The 24,240-nt window shown below is 57.4% G+C and overlaps 1 protein-coding gene across 1 annotated transcript in view; it reads right to left on the reverse strand.

Moving 5' to 3' along the window:
* CFAP99 (cilia and flagella associated protein 99) overlaps positions 1–23,925 on the reverse strand; it is a 34,634-nt gene extending 10,709 nt beyond the window's left edge. The window contains exons 1-10 of the mRNA XM_065877292.1: positions 23,815–23,925; positions 13,993–14,137; positions 13,544–13,638; positions 10,266–10,378; positions 8,579–8,756; positions 5,607–5,687; positions 5,372–5,446; positions 4,399–4,470; positions 4,089–4,180; positions 3,228–3,432 (exon numbers count right to left, since the gene is read on the reverse strand). Coding sequence (XP_065733364.1) covers positions 3,228–3,432; positions 4,089–4,180; positions 4,399–4,470; positions 5,372–5,446; positions 5,607–5,687; positions 8,579–8,756; positions 10,266–10,378; positions 13,544–13,638; positions 13,993–14,137; positions 23,815–23,925 — 1,167 coding nt within the window. The remainder of the gene's footprint in view (positions 1–3,227; positions 3,433–4,088; positions 4,181–4,398; positions 4,471–5,371; positions 5,447–5,606; positions 5,688–8,578; positions 8,757–10,265; positions 10,379–13,543; positions 13,639–13,992; positions 14,138–23,814) is intronic.
* Between the last annotated feature and the right edge of the window lie 315 nt (positions 23,926–24,240).

Consider the following 24,240-nt stretch of genomic DNA (forward strand, 5'->3'; position numbering starts at 1 on the left):
AGCACCATTTACAACCACTCAAAAACAATAAAAGAAATACTTCGGTGCAAATCTCACAAAACTTGTATAGGACTTACATACAGAAACCTAAATAACCAGATGAAGGAAATAAAAGATTTAAATAAATGGAGAGACGTAGCGCATTCATGGATTGGAAGACTCAACCGGCTGGCCATCTGAAAACAATTAAAAGTGGATCCAGATCTCGCACCGTGTATAAGAATAAACTTCAAGTGGATAGAGATCCAGATGTAAAACTGAAACTACAGAAATACTAGAAGAAAACATGCGTGAACTCTTGTATAACATGGGTATGGGAAACACCTTGCTAACTATTCAAAACCCAGATACAATGAAAGAAAAGACTGATAAGTTTGATGACATGAAAATTACATTTACATGGCAAAAATACATCATTTAAGCACAGCCAAATGAGTACTTGGAACAAAATATCTGTAACAACATACTATAGTTAAAGGGTTACTTTCCTTAATATATAAAGAACTCTAAGCTCAACAGAAAATGGAGATGGTCAACTAATCTTTGACCAAGGCACCAAGAAAACTCAATGGGGAAAGGATAGTCTCTTCAATAAATGTTGTTGGAAGAGCCAGATATACAGACCCAAAAGAATGAAACTGAGCCCCTATCTTACACCACACACAAGAATCAACTCAAAATGGGTCAGAGGCTTAAATGTAAGACCTGAGACCATAAGACTCCTAGAAGAAAACATAGGGGAAGCGCTTCTTGGCCTTGGTCTTGGAGATTATTTATTTACTTTTGATTTGATACCAAAAGCACAAGTGGGACTACACAAATGAAAAAGTTTCTGCATAGCAAAGGAAACAGTCAACAAAATAAAAAGGCAACCTATGGAATGGGAGAACATATTTGTAAATCCTATATCCAATAAGGGGTTAATGTCCAAAATATATAAGGTACTCCCACAACTCGATAGCAAAATAAAATAGCGTAACCTGATTTTAAAAATGGGCAAAGGACATGAACAAACATTTTTCCAAAGAAGACATACAAACAGCCAACAGGTATACGAAAAGATGCTCCACATCACTAATCATCAGGGAAATGCAAATCAAAGTGACAACGAGATATCACCTCACACCTGTTAGGATGGCCAGCATAAAAAGTCAAAAGATAGCAAATGTTGGCAGAGATACGGAGAAAAGGGACCCTGTGCACTGTTGGTGGGAATGTAAATTGGGGCAGCCACTATGGAAACCAGTATGGAGGTCCCTCAAAACATAAAAAAATGGAACTTCCGTATGGCCCAGTAATCCCACTTCTGGAGGTACATCTGAAGGAAATGAAATCACTATGTTGAAGAGACATCTGCATTCCCATGTTCATTGCCGTATTGTTCATGGTAGCCAAGGTACGGAAACAACCTAAGTGTCCATCGATAGATGAACGGATCAAGAAAATGTGCTATACGTACATAATGGAATATTATTATTCCTTATATTATTCCTTATAATATTATTCCGCCTTAAAAAAGGAGGAAATCCTGCCATTTGTGGCAACATGTATGAACCCGGAGGACGTCATGCTGGGTGAAATAAGCCAGACGCAAAGAGACAAATGCCGTCTCATCTCACTTCTGCGGGAATCTAAAAACGTTGAACTCATAGTGACAAAGAGTAGAATGGTAGTTACCAGGGGCTTGGGGGGTGAGGGGGATGGGGAGATGTTGGTCAAAAGGTCAAAACTTGTAGTTAGAAGATGAATAAGCTTTAGGGACCTAACGTACAGCATGGTGACTAGAGTTAACGATAATGTTTTGTACACTTTAAATTTGCTGAGACAGTAGATCTCAGTGTTCTCACCACATGCACCAAAAAGTAACTATGTGTTAATTAGCTTGATTGTGGCAATCACCCCACGATGTATCTGTATATCAAAATATCATATTATACACCTTAAATATATACAAATTTTACTTGTCCATGATACCCCAATAAAACTGGAAAAAAAAAAAAGAAAATGACAAAAGACATGAACAGACAGTTCACAGAAAAAGACACACAAGTGGCTCTTATATGGAAACATCCTCAAATTCACGTTTCATAGATGCAATGCAAATCAGAGCTATACTGAGATCCTATTTCTCACCTCTGAGACTGGCAAAAATTCCTGAATTCAGTACAGTAACCTCTGTGGGTGGGTCAGGGGGATTGGGCCCCTTCCCCCGGCGCTGGGGCCTTGAAGTTCCTGCCCAGGGAAGGTGATGTGGCATCTCTGATAAGACCCCAAAACCCCCAACAAAAACAGCCACAAGAACAAGACAGAACCTCCACATCAGCTACTCTGATGGAGCAGTCCCTCCTCTAGCAGTGGACCTCGAAGGGCCACCTCCACAAAGAGGAAGAACGTGCACAACATTATTCGTTGCCGGTAAAGCAGGCTGGGCCATTTTATGTTAAGAAAAGGGGAAACAAGAAGTGTGCATACTTGCTTGGAAGGAAAGACAGAAATTCATGAAAATAAGGACTTGGGGTGGAGGTGGAAATGGGCTGTAAGTTACAGACTTACAAGAAGTAAGACTTCTCTGAGGCTATGTGTCATATTGTTTTGACTTTGTATTTTTAAGAAGTGAGCTAAAAAGAAAGGAAAGCCAACCCTAACACGAAGAGCAGATACAGACGCGTCTGCCGGGAGAAGTAATTCGCGGGGACCCGGGGCACATCTGCCGACTGGCGGCCCTCAGTAGCACACGGCTAAGGAGAGGGGGCTACGGCTGGGCCTCTGGGCCCTGCAGGCTCCCGCCTCATCTGGGCCGCCGCCAGGCCCACTGGAAGGGACACGGGCAGGGAGGCCCCGGCCAGGACGTCCGTCCTAGGAGGAGGAAGGGCAGGACTGACGTCCAGAGCATCCGAAGTGGAAACGTGGGTGTCCACAGACTCTCTCGCATCTTATGCAAACATGCTGGCCCTCTGGAAGTTTCTGCCAGACCTCAGGTCCTCCCTCACACGTGGATGTGCGGACCAACTGACCGTGCTAGTGGGGGCGGGGGGCAGTCTGGACCAGAAGTGCTGGCCAGACAGTCCACGCAGCCCAGCTGACCCCAGATGCTTCCAGAAGCCCCACCTGGTGAGATGGGGCCAGAGGAAGCACCTCGACTCTGTGGGTTTTAGGAGGAAATGCCTGGGGGCGGCAACCATGGGAACAGCCAGCCCAGGCCCCAGCCACCCCGGCCTGCCCGTCACCTCCTCCTTCTTCTGGTCGGCCTTCTGCTTCTTCTCCTGCACCACCTGCCGCCGTGCCAGGACGGCCTCCTCGCGGCTGAGCTTCCCCTGCAGCCTCCGGCACTCGCCTGTGGCCAGCTGCTCCTCCAGGTCCTTCGCCCGTGTCTTCCTCTGCCACTTGAGGAACTCGGAGAGGTCCCCGGCCCCGTCCATGAGCTTATCCAGCCTGGGGAGAGAAGGCAAGAGGCGGGGCTGGGCATCTCCTGTGGTGGGGCTGCATGGGACACCAGGAGGCCACAGTTCCCCTGGGGGCAGTGGCCTTCACAGGCGTGGGCCGCCCTCTACCAACACCAGCCACCCGCTCCACGCACTGTCCACCCGTCCACCCGTCCCGGTCCTGTGCGTCCGCCCTCCAGCCACATCTCCAGCCCCCATCCACTCGTGTGTGACCCACCTGTCTGGCCATCCGCCACCCCTGCCCACCTGTCCGTCCATCCGCCACCCTCTTGTCCACCTGTGCGTCTGTCCATCCTCTCATCCATCTGGTCAGCCACCCAAGCTCCCACCCGCAGCCCAACTCTTGGGGTAAGTGCAGGGGTCTGCAGCCCTGCTGGTAGGGGAGGGAGTATCAGAAAGGGATCCCAGGAGAAGGTGACCCCTCAGGGGGCTCTGGGGTGGGCCAGGCTTCTGCTAAGCCTCCTCCTACCCAGTCCATCTCCCTCACTGAGTGCAGATTATCTTCCTACGATTCAGCTGTGACCCTGACACTGGTCTGCTTGGGTGCCCCCCACCCAAAGCCGCCTCTGCAGGACTGCAGCTGCCAGGCGCCGGCCCCTCTTGCGCTCCCGGAGGGGAGGGGAGGCCAAGGAGCTGCCACCCCACCTCTGCAGCTCTCTCTCCACCTGCCGCTGGTATAAGGCCCCTTCTCGCAGGATGGCAGCAGTGTTCAGCTTGACCGGGGAGTCATCGTTGGGCTGCAGGAGAGAGTAGGGGCCGGCTGTGATGGGGGAGGGGAGCCTCCGAGCAGCAAGTGCCCCTCTGCCCTCCTGCCCCCTCCCCAGCGCTTCCTTCTGCCTCAAGGGCGGGGCTGTCCTCAGGGGAACAGGCCCGGAGGTGGGCCCCAGGGGGCGGGGCCTGGAGCCAAGGCCCCGAGCCGAGCCGAGCCGAGCCGAGAGTCAGGGGCACCGCTCACCCTGTAGAAGGTCAGTTTCGGAGCCTTGAGGATTCGAGGTGGAAATCGGAGCCGCAGCTTCTCCTTGGAGTCCTATGGGGGTCAGGGTCTGGCACCTGTGCCCACAAGGTGCCCCCAAACACACCCCGGCTGAGCGGGGGGCCCTGCAGCCCTGGGAGGCCTGGCCCACTCCCCTCTGTCCTAACTCCAGCTGCCCACCCACGCGTTCCAGCCCAGCCAGCTCCCTGCACTGGGTCCCCCGCAGCACCTCTGTCCTCCAAGGCCGTCCAGCCGCCCAGGCAGGGGCAGGGAAGGTGCAGAGCCTGCCGGGCCGGGGACCGCAGCTCCTAGTCGGGGGGCTGGAGCCTCTGGGCTCAGGGGCTTCTCCTCCACTGCCCCCGGGGCCGGCCCCCAGGACCTTCCCTGGGCTGCCCCCTCCCAGGCCGCTGCTGCTCTGCAGACACCCTCAGGGTGGGCACCACATCCACGGTGGGCGAGCAGCGGGTATAGCTCCCCACCACAGCACCTCAGCCATCACACCCCGGGGCCTGCTGCTACTGTGTGGGGTGCCCACTCTCCTGGGCTGCCCCAACTGCTTGGGGGGCTCACCTCGCCCCGTCCGCCGCCGCCCAGGCGGGTCCGGAGTGGGGGGAGCGGGGAGGCGGGGCCGGGCAGCTCCTCCTGCGTGAGCCTCACTCAGCATCCACCCAGAATGGGCCCTCCCTATCCTGCTCCCTGACTTTCCTTATTGACAAACACACCCTGGGGTTTTCCTCACAGAAACACTAAGTGCTCAGGATGGAAAATCTGGAGACACCCAGGGAAGGAGACGATGCACCTGCCCGCTCGGCCGCACTCAGCCTGGCGGCGCTGGGCCCTGACCCTCCGTGGCCCTCGAAGTGTGGCCGTGGCCGTGGCACGGGGAGGGACGTGTCTACGACGTGAGAGGAGGCCGCCGGGAAGACAGGCCAGGCTGTGGGTGTGCTGGCGTTACCTCCACCGGGGGCTCCCCTTGGGGCCTGGGCCGCGCGCACCGCATCTCCTCGACGCTGGCCCGCAGAAGCAGCTCCTGAGCACAGAGACAGGCCGCTCCAGCCCGCCGGCCCCCGCGGGTGCCCCGGGCCGCAAAGGCATGGGCCAGCCCCGCCCCCGCCCCCGCCCCTCGCCTCCTCCCCAGCTGCCTTTCGCCCCTGATGCCCCACAGGGGTCTCCGCGTACAGGGGGCCCACCTCAGCCTTGCGGCGATTGTATCTCTTGGTCGTCTCCAGGAGCCGCTGCTCCTTGGGCGGCTGGTAGGTGCTCCTGGGGACCTGGCGGCGCGGCGGAAGGAAGAGCCCGTGGTGAGCCGCGGCATTTTGGAGGGGTGAGTAGAAGTGCCCGCTAGATGTGGGTGAAGGAAGGTGCCAGGGCCAGGAGGGCGGATGGTGGTGCCCTCGCCAGGAGGAGCAGGGCCGGTGGTCACGCGCGGAGGAGGCGGGGGACGCCACGCCAGCAGCAGGAAGGAAGGTGGCCAAGCACAGGGCCCAGGCCCAGCAGATGCTGGAGGGACAGGTAGGGCTGGGAGAGTGTCACGGACCCCAGAAAAGTGAGCTGCTCGTGAGGGGGAGGGGCTGCAGCAGTAACACTGAGACAGCAGGGTGGCTCCTGGAGGGGAGCAGTGTCCACAGCGTGGGTGGGGCAGAGCCCGGCTGGAAACCCCTGAACTCCAGACTCCTAACTCCGTGTCCCCTCCCCTGCACGTCTAATGTTCGTAGGAAACTCATCATCTCCAAACCTGAAACCCTCTCTGCCCCAAAACCCTCCCCTCCCCCAGCCTTGCTGACCCTGACTGCTGTCCATCCCTGGCCCACATCGAGGCCTTGGGGTCCTCCTCGGTGCCCTCCTCAACCCCTCTCGGCCTCTCACAGCCACGTCCACCTCAAAAACTGCCCACCTGCTTCAAGGCCACCCCTCACCTCCCTCCTTGGCCACCACAGCCAGAGGGACCCTGTGAGCCCATATCCTGTCTCTCTGCCCCCTGAACACCTCCCCTCCCATCCCCTCCTTCCCTTCCTGGCTGCCCCCTGACCCTTGGGGGAGGGATGGCACTGCCCCAGGGCCTTTCCACAGGCTTTGCTCTGTCTATGTTCTTCCCCCAGACAAATCCATGACTCATTTGCTCACTTCTCGTTCTTTACCCCACGGTGCTTCTCAGGAGGGCTTTCCTGGCCGTGCCATCCAGAACTCCATGCAGCCCCTCCAACACTTCTTATCTCCTTTCCCTGAAGTATTTTTTCTCCTCAGCATTTTTCACCAGATAACACACCTTACATTTTACTTATCCTTTTTTTCACTGGAACACATGCTCCATGAAGGCACAGTGCCTGGCCCATACTGGGCATCCAGACACATTTGTTGAATGAGTGACCTGGAATGAGCCCTCAACCCAGGAGGCGAAGAGGGTCCTGGGCACAGAGCAGGGCAGGGAGCGTGGAGGGAATGAGCTTATGGTTCCAGCACAGCCATCTGTGGACCCCACGGAAGGAGACGGTCCACCAATATCTCACAGCTCATGCAGCTAAGGAGCAGGGCAGCGGATGGGAAGGGGCCAGGCAGAGAGGGAGAGAGATGCAGGTGGTAAAATGACATGAGGTAAACACGCTTAGACCAGAGGACCTGGGGTCAGAAACGCTGAGGTTCCCACAGATTGGGTAACTGTGGGGTTGCTCAGCAACAAGGCCCATCCGTTATCCTTCTGTCCATCTGCCCATCTGTCCATCCATGTGATCACCCATCCACTCACCTACCCACAATCCATCCATCATCCACCCACCTACTCACCCAACCACCCACCCATCCACCGTCCATCCATAAACCCATCTATACACCCATCTATTCATCCATCCATCATCCACTCATCCATCCATTTGTCCACCCACCCACTCATCCATTCTCCCACCTACCCACCCATCCACACATCCATCCATCCATCCATCCGACAGATATTTTCCAAGGGTCTGCTCTGAGCCAGGACTGTGCTAGGCACTGGGGATATGGGAAAAGTAAGATGGATGTGGTCTGATAAAAGAGACAGATAATAAATAGACCCACAAATTACTAAACAACTCTAAAATCTAATTGATGCCATGAAGAAAAGGATCTGGGTCAATGAGAAGGAAATTAAGAGAGACCTGATAGGCGAGGGGTTCACGGAAGGCCTCTCTGGGCAGAGACTGTAACGAGACCTGACAGGTGGTGGGAGTGGTCTGGGACCTTGGCACCTCCCAGCACTATCCCCTTACCCTCCATGTAGTACTTAGTTCTTTTGGGGAACCAGATTGGTTCTGGGAAGCCGAGTCCATCACAGATGTTCAGCGTAGAGCCCACGGCCGGTCAGAACGTTACACTCCCAGTCACGTGAGGAGTTCAAGGGTAGACATGCAACCTAAATTGGTCTAATCACACTTTCACAGGATTCTGGACCCTAGATGTCCTCTCATGCCCTGGATGATGTAGTGTGGGTGTGAGGCCTGGATGTTTTGCTACAATGAGGGAAGTTAGCCCAAAGATAAAGTTGACCCTTGGAGGGGACTAGGCGAAGAGAGTCACAGAGAAGCAGCTCTGGAACCCTGATCAAACTATACCTGAAGCCTATCCTACTTCAGCCCTGAGAGTCAGCTGGTCCTCTGTCATCTAAGCCAGACTGAGCTGCTTTTTTCTGTTACTTGTAATACAAAGCATTCTGACCAACAGAAGTCAGCGAGGCAGGGGAGGGAGAGGTAGAGGAAGAGGCCCTAGGCAGATGGGATAGATAGGCAGAGGCCCTGAGGCGCGGATAAGGTCACCCCCGCAGCCCGAGGAGTAGAGACCGCGACCTACACACGCACATACACAGTGGGGAGGGAGCGGTACACTGCCACAGGGTTAAAAGCGGGCTCCGAGTGCCAAGTGCAGATGGGCCTGTGCCCCGCAGCCAACAGCTCCACTCCACGCCTACTGACCAGACCTCAGCAGGTGGGGCGCAGGAACCCACTCCACTGGGCAGGCTCTGGGTCAGCTGGGCTTCCCTCTCTGTGGGGTGAGATGGGGCTGGGGAGGGTGATCAAATGCTCCTGCTCTGGTCCGGGCACCGTCAGCCCTGGAAAAGCCCAGCCCCACTGGCCCACACGATCCACTCTCCCTGCCTGGACACCCTAAGCCCACTGTGATCAGCCACACTTACTGGTCTGGTCTTGGCCACCACAGGGACTGGTTCAGGCACTGGGATGGCGCGGGGCCTGGGGGCAGTCAGGTTGAACTCCTTGGGCTCTGTGACCTTGGCCTTGGTCTTTGGAAGAGGGGGCTGATTGGTCAACGGCCCCTGCAGCTGGTTGAGCAGCTCCTGGACCTCTGGCTGCCACCTTGAAGGCAAAGGTGGGAGCGGCCACGTAGGGTGACTTCCTAAGCACGCCAACAAGGGAACAGCCCCTCGGGACCTGAAGGACCCCCAAGAGCTTGGGTCTGCCTGGGGGCAGGTAGCGGTGGGACCAACAGCCGCCCTTCACTCACGGGTGCCGGCTCCCCACACCCCAGAGCCACACGCACCAGCGTTCCCCTAGCACGGAGGAGGAGACTGAGGCCCAGCGGCATCCTCATCCTGGGTGGGGGGAGCGGGAGGATAGGGACAGGGTGGGTCCCTGCTGCAGGAATCCGGGGGCTCCGAGGACCCATGGAGCTAATCTGGTCCCCAGCAGGTGGCACAGGGGGAGGAAGCCAGGAGCAGGGAGCAGGCTGGTGATTCAAAAGGAAGGTCCGTGGAGCTGTGCCAGCAACAGGGGGAGCTGGGCTTCGAGAGGGGGACGGGGCGGGGGGAGAGTCTCAGAGTCTCGAGGTGGGGGGCCCCGGGGCAGGGGCTTGAGAAGGGCCCTACTGGGCTGCCCCAAAGTCTGGGCCCCCTCCGTGCCTCCACTCCAGCCCACCACTGCCCACCTGGCCGGTGACCCTCCTGCAGGGCTCCCCTGGGGAGACAGCTTGGTTTGAACTGCTCCTGCCCCAGCCTGAGGACCAAGGTCACCAGGGGGAGGAAGGGCATGTCTGAGGGCCAACAGGGAGTGTGGTCTCGGGAGGGGCAGTGGGGGAAGGGGCAGGTCTGTGATGGGGCTGGTCACAGAGCGAGCAGGGAAGGCTGCATATGGGGTGCTGGACAGGGACACAGGGCCCCGCAGGCCCAGCCCTGCGGACAGGCAGCAAGTCCAGCCTGGTGGGGACAAAGACGTGGTGAAGGGGCAGCTTTGGGGGACACCCCGCTGCCCAGGGCCGGGGCCTCCTCTCCCACACATAGCTGGCATCTCAGGGGTCTGCTTGTGCCAGAACCCTCTGCCTGCCTGTCCCAGCGGGATGAAGTGGCTCCCCCAGCCCCGTCAGAAGGGAAACAGCTGGAGAAGGCAGCTGCACCCTGGCCCTAGCAGGCCTCTCCCCAGAGACCCCTGAGCCGGCCCTCTGCCTGGGGGTCCTGGCCTGTACCAGCAAAACCAGCGTGGGCCGGAGCCTGCCACGGGAGAGGCAGGGCAAGGCAGAGGGCAGCTCTGGGGTGCCAGGGCCAGGAGTGGCACCCTGGAGGCAGCTGGGGAAGAGATGTGGGCCGGAGCCCATCGGAGGCTGTTGCTGCCTCAGCTCCCCGCCCCACGTCCACCCCTGCATCCCCGGACCAGGGCCGGACCAGCAGGGTCCCTGCAGGGTCCCTGCAGCAAGGTGGCACCGGCACAGCGCCCTCCTCAGCCAGTGGGCTCCAGGGCAGAAGGGGCCAGCTCCCACCCCCCTGATCCGGCTGGTCCTAAAGCCAATGGCCGTCAGGCCCTGCTGGCCTTTGGCTGGCTGCCCGCGTGGATGCCCCACACCCCTGCACCGGGTCAGGGCCCTGCACTGCCCACCTCATCAGGGGGTCGATCCATTGCTCCTTCACGTGGGTGGTCTCGTAGATGAGGCTCCACTCATCCTTGATCCATGAGCCCAGGTTCAAGGGGTTGAAGAGGAACCCCAGGAACTGAGGGAAGAGGGAGCCGTGGGGGTCAGGTGCCTCCACAGGGAGAGTCAGGGCCGAGGGGACAGGCGTGGCCATCGCCCCCCGAGGGGAGCGCAGCCCACAGCAGGCAAGGGGCCCCACCCCGCTCGCCCCCTCCTGCTGGGCTGGGGGAGCTGCCCTCACTCGCCGGGGCTCCCGCCTGAGCCAGTGGGTCCCTGCCTGCCGTGGGCCCCCGGGCTCCAACCCCTCGCACCCTCTGTGGACCTGGGCCGACTCCTGCTGGAGAAGCCTGTCCGCCCCTCTCGGGTTGAGTGGCTCCTGGAGCAGTGAAGGCCGCACGTGGGGCCTGGTGGGCTGAGCAGGCGTCCCTGCAGCCATGGTGAACTCGAGTGGCTGAGCCAGGGGGCAGCGGTGGGCAAGCGCAGGGTCTCTGGTCCCCACGGCTGCCTCCCCAGGGGGGCCGCTGCCCCCCAGCCGTGTGCTCACTCCCGCCTCCCCTCAGGCCTCCCCGCCCTTCTTCACGGAGCAGCAGCCAGGTGTCCTTCTAGAGCCTTCCACAGCTTCCCACTTGGCAGCCTGGTCCCTGCTCACCCCACCCCACCCCAGGGGCCTCTCCTCAGCTTCCCCACCCTACCCCGCTCAGTCCCCCCACCTCTCTCCCACCCATTCTTTCAGCCCCGCTCCCACTTCCTGTCAGAAGGAGGCAGTCAGCCCCGGTAGCTGGGCCCTGGGGTCTCTGCACTCCCCCTCCCAGCCCCCCCCCGCCCCCGCCACCAGTAGCTGGGCCCTGGGGTCTCTGCACTCCCTGTCCCAGCCCACCCCTCCATCCCCAAGCCCCCTCCTCCCACGCAGTGCAGCTGGTCTGTTGACCCCCACCTGGGGACATACTGCCCCCCGCCCTGGGGCTAGGGCCCTCCTAAAGGGGGCCTCCTTCTCTCTGGGGGTGCGGTGGAGGCAGCCCCCTCAGGGAACGGGCTGGAATGGGGGTGGGCTTCCGGGTGGGTTCCCTGCCATCCAGAGGATTCCAGCATGTGAGTGTGAGCGTCCTTGGAGGGAACAGCATTGCCAGAACCCCTCCAGGTGCTGTCCCAGGGCCAGTCCCCCTAGAATGCCCACATACAGCACTGTCTCCCAAGGAGACCGCAGCCAAGGCTGCCCAAGCACCAGCTCATCTGACCACAGTGGTGACAGCATGCGGGTGTGGTATGAGGGGTTCCCTGGGCAGCCGTCCTGTCCCCAACAGCTTGCTCCCTGTCTTCGAACCCGAGGCGGGCGGACCCTAATGGGGCTGGCATTGTGGGGATTGGGGCATGAGGGTGGGCCGAGGAAGGAGGGCCCTGGTGGGGTGCCACACCACCTCCTGCAGCCCCCAGCTCCTTTGGGAGTGTGAATGCGCCGTTTCCATGAATCTTGTCCCAGAGACTCTCCAGGGAGATAAATGCCCAGGAACCTGCACTGGAGGCGCTGTGCTGGCCAAGAGCTGCTCCCCATGGGTTCTGCAGGCTCTGCAGGCCAAGGCGGGGCAGGGCTGGCTCCACCACTGCAAACTGACACGTGGGCCCCTTGCTCAACAGTGATTAAGAATTTCACGACTCTGACAGCATAGCGTGAACCAAGTGCAGGCTCTCCAGCTGGGAAGCTGGCCCTGGGCAGTCTCCAAAGATCTCTCAGAAAACACTGTCATAAAATTAAAGCCCTTGGGACTTCCTGGTGGTGCAGTGGTTAAGAATCCGCCTGCCAATGCAGGGGACAGAGGTTCGAGCCCTGGTCCGGGAAGATCCCACATGCCACGGAGCAGCTAAGCCCGTGTGCCACAACTACTGAGCCTGCGCTTTAGAGCCCACGTGCCACAATTATTGAGCCCAAGTGCCACAGCTACTGAAGCCCGCACGCCTAGAGCCCGTGCTCCACAGCGAGAAGCCACCACAATGAGAAGCCCGTGCACCACAACGAAGAGTAGCTCCCGCTCGCAGCAACTAGAGAAAGCCTGTGTGCAGCAACGAAGACCCAAGGCAGCCAAAAATAAATAAATACATAAATAAATTTATATAAAAAAATGAAGCCCTTGCTTAAGATAACTGTGCAAATGCTTACCCACTGTGAGTTGCTTACATTTATATGTAGACAGAAAAACGAGTCATTAAAAATAACCTGCTGCCTCAGGTTACCTGCTGGGGGAGGGTGCAGATCTCTGGGGCCTGTGGTCCTGGCAAGTGTCACTGCTCCAGGTCTCCCCTTCCCCAGGCGGGGGCAGTGGGAAGGCTCCTACCCCACCCTGCCTGAGCTGCCTCCTTCCAGAGAGGCCCCAAAGCCCTCCTGGGGCCTGAGCTCTCCCCGCTCTTCTCCAGGGAGTCCCTGTCCTGGTCTGGTGACTGTGTGTGTGTCCATCACCCCCCCGCCAAGCCAAGTAAGGAGGAGCGAGCCAACGGTTGAAAGCCTGGTCCAAGAACTGGCTCTGCCACTCATGTGCTGTGTGACGTTGGGCAAGTTACGGAACCTCTCTGTGCCTCAGTTTCTTCAACTGTGGGATGAGTGCCCGTAGGAGTGACCTTACCCGGTCATTGTGAGGGTGAAGCAAGAGCTGCTTGCGGAGGAAGCCGGCCCCACAGCAAATGCTTTGTGGGAGTAGCCGGCAGAGGGCAGGACCCTCAGGTTCATTCGTGGTTCTGCTGGCCCCAAGGCCCAGGAGTCCCGGGCTTTCTGCACAGGAAACAGGCAGCCACAGGAGTGGTCCCGGGCAGGGCAGGGGGGTGGGCTCCTGCAGGCTCTCTCTCGAAGGGTACCAATCCTCAGACCCACTCAGAAATGCTCCCTCGGCCCCGCAAAGCCGCACAGCCCCTCTTGGAGGAAGGAGAGGCTGCCCTGGGCCTGGAGCTTGGTCACGAGTCAGAGGAGCCCAAGAAGGTTCCAGAGGCCCGGACTGAACAGGCAAGGACTCCGTGTCGTGACTAACAGCTAGCATCCAGCAGCTACCACCCACCGGACCATGAGGAACGGAAAACAAATTCCCCAGGCACAAAAAGAGCACGTTTGCAGCAAAGAGAGGGTATGGGTTCGTTTTAAACACAGAACAAACCCAGCAGTTTCTTTCATTAAAGTGAGCCAGAAAGGTAAGAGGTCAGTGCCAGATGGGGCAGACCTTTGACCTTGGGTTTAAGAATAGAACTTGGGGCAGGTGAGACTCACCTTGCGCACCTTGTGGACGGGTTGGGACTTCACGATGCTACAGAAGAGCTGAAAGCCGAGCTCCTCCAGCTGGAAAGTGGCCAGGTAGCAGATCACTAAGGAGAGAGGGTGCAAGAGTGGGGAGGAGGACATGGAGGTCCCCGCCCTGGGCCCCTGGCGTTTGACCCTGCGGAGTCAGCCAGAGGCTGAGGGCCCGACAGGTGCACTGCAGGTGCAGCGAACTGAACTGAAGGCGCCCGCCTCCAGCAGGGCACGGGACCAGAGGTAAGCGCTCCATCTGGGCCCACGTGAAAATGATAACCTGATACGACAGTACAAATGACGTCGTCTCATATGGGGTGGGGGTGGGGGGCACCATCGCTGTCGAGGGCCTGAGGCTGACAAGGAGGCCAGGGCCTGGCCCACAGGGACCCACGGGCCCCACACCATGCCTGGCCACAGGCACCTACCCTCAAAGAGGCTGTAATCGGCCCACAGGCAGAGCCGGCCATCCCGCACATAGAAGGCGTCCACCACGATGCTCAGTAGCTTCCGGTACTCGAGGCACCCAGACAGAACTTCCATGATGAACGCCTGCTCCTGGGGGCTCAGGGTCTGGAGGAGAAACAGCTCGGGAGGGGGCCGCCGGCCAAGCCAGGGGAGAGGGCAGCCGCCTTCCGATGTGGGGGTCCCCAGTGCCCCCCGGAGCAGTGGGCAGCACCCCAGCCGCCAGGAACACTGACCCTCGGACCCTGCAGGTCCTCCCCCACGAATCGGTCCCACCGGCTCTCCTGGGCGGTGACAGTGCGGTGGGGCAAAGACGGAAATAAACACGGAAAATGACCCCGAAGGAAAAGTCCTGTGTGACTCTGTACCACAATAAAAAAAAAAAAAACCAAGCAAGGAAAATCTCTGGGGGAGGGAATTCGTGTTTGCGGAGACTGACTTTTTTCTACTTACTCTTTGGAATATTGTGGGGTGTGTGACCTGTGTGTGTCACATGTTACCTATTCAAAAAACCAGTTAAGTTTTTGACAACAAAAAAAAAAGAACGTCTATTGTTGCCAATGCAGCGACGAGAAGGGCTGGTGGGATGGTGCTGGTGAGTCTTTCTGGAAAGCACTCTGGAAATATGTTTTAAGAGCCTTGTATTTTCCATACACTTTAATCCAGTAACCACACTTCTGGGAATCTAAGGAAACTGGACAAAAAGCAGAAAATATCCACGTACAAGCACCTCAGGGCAACGGTACATGCAGTGGTCGAAAGTACTAACAGCCTAAATGTCAACACAGGGAATCAGATACGATCTCTCCGTGTTGTGGGTGAGTAGGACACAGCCATTATAATGAAGTTTCTGGAAAACTTATAGTAAGATGACAAAATACTTAATACCGTGTAAAACTGAAAATGTAGAACAGGATCCCAACAGATGTGAAACACATCAAAATAAACTCTTGCTAGCTGTATCATTCCCCTCCTCCCCCCAAATTTTTTTGGACAACCTATTGGATAAATTTTGGCATTCCCTTGCTTTATTTTGAACTTTTTATGATCAATGACATTTTCATACATTTACTGGACATTTATTTGTATTTCTCTTCTGTGAATTATCAATTCATATCCTTGGCTAACCTTTTTTATTTGGATAATATTTTTAGGAGCTCTTTGCATATTGAGGGAATTAACATGGTCATTAGTGTGATCGTTATCTGTCGTAAGCTTGTAATTTTCCTTATAACTTTGCATAAAACATTTCTTAGCATGTAGAGCGTAGAGGTTTTTACGTTGTTTTCTTTTTTTGGGGCTGCGCCATGTGGCATGTGGGATCTTAGTTCCCCCTCCAGGGATAGAACCTGCGCCCCCTGTGGTGGAAGGGCAGAGTCTTAACCACTGGACCACCAGGGAAGTCCCGTGTTTACTTTGTTTTTAGGTCAAATCTACCTTTTCCTCTGTGATTTCTTCCCTTGTCTTTACGCTAAGAAAACAACAGAATAATGAGATCATCTGAGGGGTCTTGGACAAGCCTAGGACCTCGGAGAGCCCCGGACCCCACGCGTGTGAGCGGGGTGGCTGGATGCCGGCGGGCAGACGGCAGCATTCTCACTCCCTCCCAGTCTCCGCACCTCAGGGGCTGAAGGCCCGAGAGCCACCTTCTCCAGCCGCTTCTGGGGAGGTTCTGGGCACAGTTGGGTTCTGCTGGTGAGACATACTTGCAGGAGAGACGGGAGGCGAGCGGGGTGACGTTCCCCTCCTCCCTCGGCAGGGGCTGGGCCCGACATTAACTCAGCTGCCCTTCCAGTACGGGGACCCCATCTGATCCGGGGTAATGACGTCCTCCTCCGACCTGACCTCCGACCTCTGACCTCTGCTCCCGGGCTCCTCTTCCTCTCATCTGCTATCTGCACTTGTTCCCTGGGTGAACTCACCGGCCGTCAAGGCTGGCACATGCTGATTTCAAACGTGCGCCAGCCCGGGCGGCTCTCCCTGGACTTCGGGAAGCGCTCTCTGCCCCTGTTCTACCTCCCTGCTTGGGTGTCTGACCCCATGCGCTTTGCCCAGACCTGCCCTCCCCCGCCTGCACGGCTCCGTAAACACAATGCCCTGCTCCACCGTTCAGACCAAGCCCTTGATGCCCACCCCACCGTCCCATGCATCGGCTCCGGCTATGGGGTCCCAGCTGCTCTCCCGCTTCTCCTCCTCAGTGTATTTTCAACCCGCCAGCTGCCAAGCAATTCTTTGTAAAATGAAAGTCAGATCGTGTCTGTCCTTCCTGAGAACCCTCCCCAAAGAGTCCTTAAAAGGGCCGGCAATGGGCTTCCCTGGTGGCACAGTGGTTGAGAGTCCGCCTGCCGATGCAGGGGACATGGGTTCGTGCCCCAGTCCAGGAAGATCCCACATGCCGCGGAGCGGCTGGGCCCGTGAGCCACGGCCGCCGAGCCTGCACGTCCGGAGCCTGTGCTCCTCAACGGGAGAGGCCACAGCAGTGAGAGGCCTGCGTACCGCAAAAAAAAAAAAGGGCCGGTAAGGCCCAGCTCCCTCGGAGTCCCCCGCCTCCTCCCCATCCTGGCTCCACTCCAGCCACACTGGCTGCCCTCTTTTTCTCCAATACGCGGGACGTGTCCTCAGGGCCTCGGCCCTGGCTGTTCCCTCTGCCTGCAGTGCTCTTCCCTGCACACTTGCTCCCCAACTCCCATCAGGTCTTTGCTCAGATGTCACCTGACCTGGGAGGCAACCCTAACCACCCCTCAGGGTCAGACACGGCCTGGCCCCCTCAGCGGGCAGCGCACACCAGGTTTATTGCCCCTTGCCTGCTGGAATGTCATCTGGGAGCTCAAGAGGGAGGGATTGGAGCATCCTGCCTCCGTGGGAGGCCGTGGGGACCCCGTGATGTCCCGGTGGGGGCAGGGCACAGAGTGGAGGCTCCTCCCTACGGAGCACAGCCAGGAGGGGAGGTGGGGGGGCTCTTGCCTCGGGGTCAGCTCTGGTCTCAGCAACCAGGATCCTGCCTCATTTTCCCTCTCAGGCTCCTCTAACCCCTGGGCTGTGCCCACACCAGAGGGCACGAGCCCCAGCTGGGCCCCAGTCCCCGCTTTTAACTTACTGCACTGGTCAGAGAAAGCCCGGGGGGCCCGGAACAGGCAGCTCAGAAAGCAGTGCGTCAGCAGGGCTGGCACGGAGGATGCCCTGAGTCAGCGCTGCCCGTGCTGAGGCTGCATGACACCGTGGGATGCCTGCCTACAGCCTCCCCGGCCTCCCAGGCTCAGACAACAGCAGCTCCACTTCTCGTTCACTTGAACGTCTGTGTTTGGGGGTGTGAATGTGTATTTTTAATAAGGCCAGAGCCTTGAGCCTGCGGCTACAGGATGCCACCTGCCCGCGGTGAGGGGGTCAGGCAGGGCTGCATCGGCCCAGGGGTCTGGGAAGGTGAGGAGCCAGGCAGGACCTGACACTCTGGCCCACATGCCAGGTCTTCTCCGCCGGGAAGGCCAGGCCAGCAGGTCACAAAGAGGAGACCGAGGCCCAGAGGTGACACGCAGGTCAGAGGGCACTGAGCCCTAGACCAGGTCCTCCTGGCCAGGCTAGCACAGAAGGCAGGGTGAGGTCTGGACCCCACTGAGGAGGCCCCAGCACGGAGCCGACCCCGAGTCCTGGGCCGGCCTTAGTCACTGAGGCCAGAGGGCTACACCCAAGGGCATCTGAGTTCCTGATACACTCTTGGGCCTTGGTCAAGTTCAGCGCTCCTGAGTCTGGGGACCAGGGCAGGTTCCGGGGAGAGCGGCAAGTGCTCCGACAAGGGTCTCATGGGCAGTCCTGGGGAGGGGCTGGGCTGTGGGCGGGAGAAGCAGAGGCCCACAGCCTGCCGGCTCTTCACAACCTGTAGTGCCTCCTACAAGAGATCCTCAGAGTTCACAGGCCCAGCTTGTCTGCTGGAGCCACAGGGAAAGGACAGAGCTAGACCAGGGGCCGGGGCCAGGACGCTGCTTTTACAGCAACCCAGGGTTTGAAATTCATGTCACCAATACACAGGGCCTCCTGCTAATCAGTGACGCAGAGACCGAAGTCAGAAAAGTAGGCAGAGGAAATTGAGGCTGCCGGATGCCCACACAAGCCCCTCTCCCTTTCTTCCTGCCTAACAGGAGAAAGCTGTCTCGTTGGGAGAGGCAATGTGCCCAGCTAAAACTTTTCCAGGCCCCTAGCTGATGTGTGGCACATGGCTCCAATCAATGAGATCTGATGGCAAATTGCTAGGTGTGGCCTCCAAGAAAGCTCCTTGAAAGTTGGGGAGATTCAGCTGGTGCCTGCCTTATACTGTTTGTCTTTCTCCTCTTCTCTCTGGGATATGGATGCAATGCTGGAGTACAGCAGCTATTTTGTGACTACAAGGCAAAGGGTACATTCTAAGGCTGGATAAGCAGACAGGAAGGAGAATGAGTTCCTAATGGCACCACAGAGCTGTTGAACCCACCCTGGACTGCCTATGTGCAGACTGCTTCTTTTTTTTTTTTTTAACATCTTTATCAGAGTATAATTGCTTTACAATGGTGTGTTAGTTTCTGCTTTACAACAAAATGAATCAGTTATACATATACATATGTTCCCATATCTCTTCCCTCTAGACTGCTTCTTATGTGAGCAAAGATACCTCTAATTTCTTTAAGCAACTGCTTTCCTGGTGTTGTTATAGCCAAACACTGTTTCCTAACAGACACAGGTCCAAGCGATAGTTCAGAAAAAGAAATACTCATGAAAATATAACAGGAGAGGGACTACCCTCATGGCGCCGTGGTTAAGAATCCGCCTGCCAATGCAGGGGACATGGGTTTGAGCCCTGGTCCGGGAAGATCCCACGTGCCGCGGAGCAGCTAAGCCCATGCGCCACAACTACTGAGCCTGTGCTCTAGAGCCCGCGAGCCACAACTACTGAAGCCCACGAGCCACAGCTACTGAAGCCCACGCGCCTAGAGCCCATGCTCCGCAACAAGAGAAGCCACCACACGTGCACCGCAACAAAGAGTAGCCCCTGCTTGCCCCAACTAGAGAAAACTTGCACGCAACGAAGACCCAACGCAGCCAAAAATAAATAAATTAAATAAATAAACTGTAATAAAAGTATGGGCTTTGTCTTAAAAACAAAAAAAGAATATATTATAACTACACCAACTGCCTTTTCCCACCTATCTGGTTGGCAAAGATAACATTTGCTAGCACACTACGTAAGCAAGCCACAGTGGAACAAGCACTGCCCACCTGCCAGGTAGAGTGTTAACGTGGAGGTCTCTGTGGAGGGTCAACTGGAAAGATCTTTTGAAATCATGAGGGCCAATACTCTCGCACGTGTGTTTTCTGGGACTTGACCCGGGGCGCGTCTGGCCAGGTGCAGCGGGACAAGTGGGCCAGTCAGTCCCACGGCGATTTGCAACAGTAAAGGACTGGAAACAGCCATGATCCCGTCCATGGGGGATGGCTGTGATGGCTCTGGCACAGCCAGACATAAGGATGCTTATGGCTTCACGATAAGAACGTGGAACAGTCGCCGGGATATCTCGTTAAGTGAAAAAAGCAAAGGCAGGACTGTGTTACAATGCACTACCGTTTTGAAAAAGATTTTAAAAATACATATATAATTATATATAACTTTTAAATGTAAAATTGAGAGCTTAAACAAAAATTTTCCAGATCTATTATCTATGCAAGACAGGCCTGGACTGTCTCTGGAAGGAACCACAGGTCGCTGGTCTCCTGGGAGGGCCGGTATGGGAGCGAAACCCCCGCTGGTACCATTTGGAACCTTTTGGGTTTTAGATCTTTGATGTCAACATATCAGGTATTTAAAAAAACATGTTAAAATAAAAAATATTTCCTGAGCCCAGGTTTTCTCTGACACTACAGACTAGAAAGTGAAACAAGGCTTTCTGGGACTTGGCCGCTGCCACCCCGCCACCCTGCCACCTTGGGCCTTCCCGCAGGGACCTGGGCTGGTGTTTCCAGGCTCCACCCACTCCTGCTTTTCCACCAGCCCCTTGCACAAGCCCATTCCGGTTTCCCTGCCCACCCTCCCCCCAACCCCTTTCACTCGGGCTGGGGAACCGGCCTTTCCCCACCCCTGCCTCACCCCCAGACTGTCTGACTGACCAGCTGCCGGGCACCTCCCCTGCCAGCCCAGGGCTGAGTCTTTCGTTCCCCTGCTCAGAGCTCACCTGTCCTCCTGCCCACTGTTTGCTGAGTGGCTGGATCTCCTTCTCTCCCCTCCTCCCACCCCCAGGGAATCTCTCTCAAAGCCAGACCCTTCTGCGAGGGCTACTCAGACCTCATGGGCTTTCTGGGTACCCCAAGCTGCCTGCTGTACCCATCACACCCCAGCTCTGTCCTGCAGGCCCGGGCAGTTCTCTGGACGTTCCTACACCCAACCTGGTGGTCCTGGTGCCTGAGCCGTGGTGCTGGGTAGCCCGGAGGAGTGACGCCCCCAGGCTCCAACCCCCTTATAGGTGGTGCACTAATGAAATGACACTTGTTCCAAAGAGATATTAACCAGTGAGGGTGGGCAAAGCCTGGGGCAGGAGGGAGGCAGGGTGGGAAGCACCTCCTCCCTCCTGCTCCCCACTGAGGGCCAGGAGCTGGCTGGCAGCAATGCCTTGTCAGTGGTGCTGCCCCCTCCTGCCTCCGTCCTTTCTCCAGTTCCAGGCCCCAGCCAGGTCCTCAGTGCTGTTCCCAGATGTCAGGCCACTTCTGTTTCTACAACCACTCTGCAGACTGGCGTCTGGAGAGGCTGCTCCCCACACCTTAGCCCCCCTCGCGCACCGTGCTGCTGATGGAGAACTTTCTCTCAACGGTAAATGGATCCCTTTCTGATCTTAGACCAAATCCTCTCCCACTGACATATGTTCTCTGTGCAGAAATGCCATTGGGACCATGCTCGAGGGAACCCCTGTCAGGGGGCTGGGAGGCTGCTCTGTGTGTGTGTGTGTGTGTGTGTGTGTGTGTGTGTGTGTGTCAGGCGAGGGGTTCCCAGGCTTCAGTCTAGAGAGGGAGAGTCACCACACCCTGCCCCCCATCCGCAAATCCTTGGACTTTTCCCTATCTTGAGATTATTAATTATATCTGCAAAGATGGTATCTCAGAATAAGGTCACATTCACAGGTAACTGGGGTGAGGACGTCAACATTTCTTTTTGGGGGACCCAGCTGAATCCACAGCCCTGCCCTTCCCCGGACTCTCTGCCAGTGGGTCTACGTGCTGTGTAATTCTCTGCCAGGTGGCAGTCTTGAGCCCTGGCCTAACAAGATCGGTGTACTGCACCAATTTTCTGACAGCTGGAAGTAAAGGTACGTTGTCCAAACTGTGTCAGTTTCCAGTGTGCCGTTCCACTTGGACTTAGGATGGCTTTCTGAAGGGATGTAAAAGACAGGTGCATCTGTAAAAGAGGCTGCTTCTCCGCCCGTCCAGCCTAGGCACATCTCAGAGACGCAGATGGCCCCATCGGAAGACTCAGGGCGCCGCTGGGTTGGGGGCCGGGCTGGCGTGGCGCCTCCCTCCCCACGGCCTTGCACATGTCTGTCATCATGCCATGGCTCACCGGTGACAGCTAGGACTCATCTACTATTAATAATCCAACTGATGTGGGAAAAAAATCCCCAAACGACTTTGTTTTTTTTTTTTGGCTGTGCCGCGCAGCTTGTGGGATCCTAGTTCTCTGACCAGGGATCAAACCCGTGCCCCCTGCAGTGGAAGCTCAGAGTCCTAACCACTGGACCACCAGGGAGTTCCCATCCCAAACTATTTGTTGTAACAAACCCACTTTCAGTAATTATTCTGGAGAAATAAGGACATTACCGTTTTTGCTGAGCAGTAAGGGATGCCTTGCAGGGCCTGGGGGGGCCAGGGTTGGGGACAGACAGAAGGACGCCAAGGAGTCTCATTGGAAATGGAGGGTGAGAAACATGGGTGACACAGGGAATTGGAGTAGAGAGGTCTTTTTTTTAGGATGAGGGAATGCATAGCAGCTGTGGGTGATGGGAAAGACCCACTGAGGGGAGTGAGGCCGGACAGACAGAAGGAGTAGACAAAGGGGTCGGGCCTGCAGGTGGGGAGGGGCAGGCAGGCCGGGATGGGGCTGCGCTGAGCTGTGCAAGGCCAGCTCAGACTGGGAAAGAGAAGGATTGTGGATGGGCCTGGCCTTGGCTGTTTTCATCATTCCCCCCCAATGCTTAGGGTCTCAGGGGAGGGTTTGAGGAGGTGCAGCCTGTGCCCCAGTCCATGCTGACTGCCAGGCTCCAGTTGGCAGAGACATCCTTTTCTGAATGACACAGGGGAGCAGGGATTGGGCAGGGGTCCCAAGCTTTCTCTTGTGAGAGAGGCTTTGGTTTCCAGACTCCCCAGCTCTGCGTGCACTGCCGGGGCCCTGCCCCCCATCCTCCCAACCAGGTTTTCCAGCTGCTGCACCACAATGCGGCTGATGGAGAAAGGGAAGGTGGGTCTGTCTTCGGCACAGCAGAGGCCACACCCCTGCAGGTGTATGGGGGTGGGGCCTGGCCACAGTCACATCCCAGGGCCAGCAAAGCCGCTCACGGGCCTTGTTAAGCAGAGTAAGGGAAGGCTGCAGCTGTCGATTCACAGCGAACATCCCCTAAGACCCCATCTGCTCCTCCTTCCAGGGGGCGCAGGCGAGGGGGATGGGGGCAGCAGGCGGAGTGGCAATCCCCGAGCGCTTGCCTGGGTGGACTTAGTCTCCTCTGGATGCCCCGTCCAACAGAGTCCACGGCCCGGAGTCATGAAGGTGGCACTCCGGCAACGCATACCCGTTCCTGGCACCTGTCCTTGATGGACGGACGGATGCGGGGTCAAGTCACAGGGAGGCCTCCGAGGCGCTAGAGCGAGGTCAGACCTGGGCCCAGAGACTTCAGCCCAGGGTCTCTCTGCATATGCTTGAAGTGGGGTGGGCTGTGGTAGGACAGGGACCCCCGGGGCACGGGAGCAAGAGCCGAGTAGCTCTTCCAGGTGTGGCCCCTCTGTCCCACGCACATCCCTGCCCTGGGGGACGAAGATGTGCCCCAGTGGAGGGTGCTGAGCTGAGGTGCCTGCGAGGCTGACTCCCGTCCACCTTCGGCTGAGGATGGGATGACCCCACAGACGCAACCCGAGTTACGGCGCCCATGTTCCCTTGTCACGAGAGTAGTCTGACGCACATTCTGGGAGGTAGGAATGCCTCCTGAAGCAAAGAGGGGGTCCCATCCCTGAAGGGCACCCGAGATTCAGAGTGAGAGCTGACGTAAGACTTTGGCTAGCTAGGAGTCTCGCCTTGGGCCTCTCCTCGTGAAGGAAGGAAAGCGGCTGTTAGGAATGAAACTAAAAAGGCCCTGACAGGGCTCCCCTGGTGGTGCAGTGGTTAACAAGCCTCCTGCCAATGCAGGGGACACGGGTTCGTGTCCTGGTCCGGGAAGATCCCACATGCCGCGGAGCAACTAAGCCCGTGTGCCACAACTACTGAGCCTGCGCTCTAGAGCCCGCGAGCCACAACTGCTGAGCCTGCGTGCCACGACTACTGAAGCCCGCGCGCCTAGAGCCCGTGCTCCACAACAAGAGAAGCCACCACAGTGAGAAGCCCGCGCACCGCAGCAAAGAGTAGCCCCGCTCGTCGCAACTAAAGAAAGCCCGCACGCAGCAGCAATGAAGACCCAACGCAGCCAAAAATAAGTAAGTAAAATAAATAAATTTTTAAAAACCCCAAAAAACCTGACAGGTGTCACTGCTACGGCCTCCCCGTGAGCCCTGAGCCACCACTCGGACCTTACCTGCAGGGAGGTGGCCGCAGCCTCCAGGAACTGCTCGGGACTGTCCTTCTCAGGTTTAAATTGGTCCAGTAGCTTAATCACAGTTTCAATGCATTTTCCATAGTAGGCCATCTTCCCAGGTGGGACCCTAAAAGCAAACCGTGACAGGTCACGCCCTCTATGCACCCTGGGCTGTCAGCTCGGCAGGTGGCGAAGGACCTTCACCAAACTGACAGGAGGTCCACCAGGGGGCATGGGACCTTGTGGGACAAGGAGTGTTGGAGGGAAGTGGGGACCCCGGCAGGGGGAACCCAAGGCCCACTTCCTGGACTGTGTCCCTGCAGGCCTTGGGGAGCCCGCTCCCAGGCTCCCACTCACCCATAGCCCCAGCAGCCCTCTCTGCCCTGCCCCTGGAGGCTCCCTGGCTGCCCCACGTGCCCCCAAGCC

The sequence above is a fragment of the Phocoena phocoena genome, chromosome 5, assembly GCF_963924675.1.
Source record: "Phocoena phocoena chromosome 5, mPhoPho1.1, whole genome shotgun sequence".
Classification (NCBI taxonomy): domain Eukaryota; kingdom Metazoa; phylum Chordata; class Mammalia; order Artiodactyla; family Phocoenidae; genus Phocoena; species Phocoena phocoena.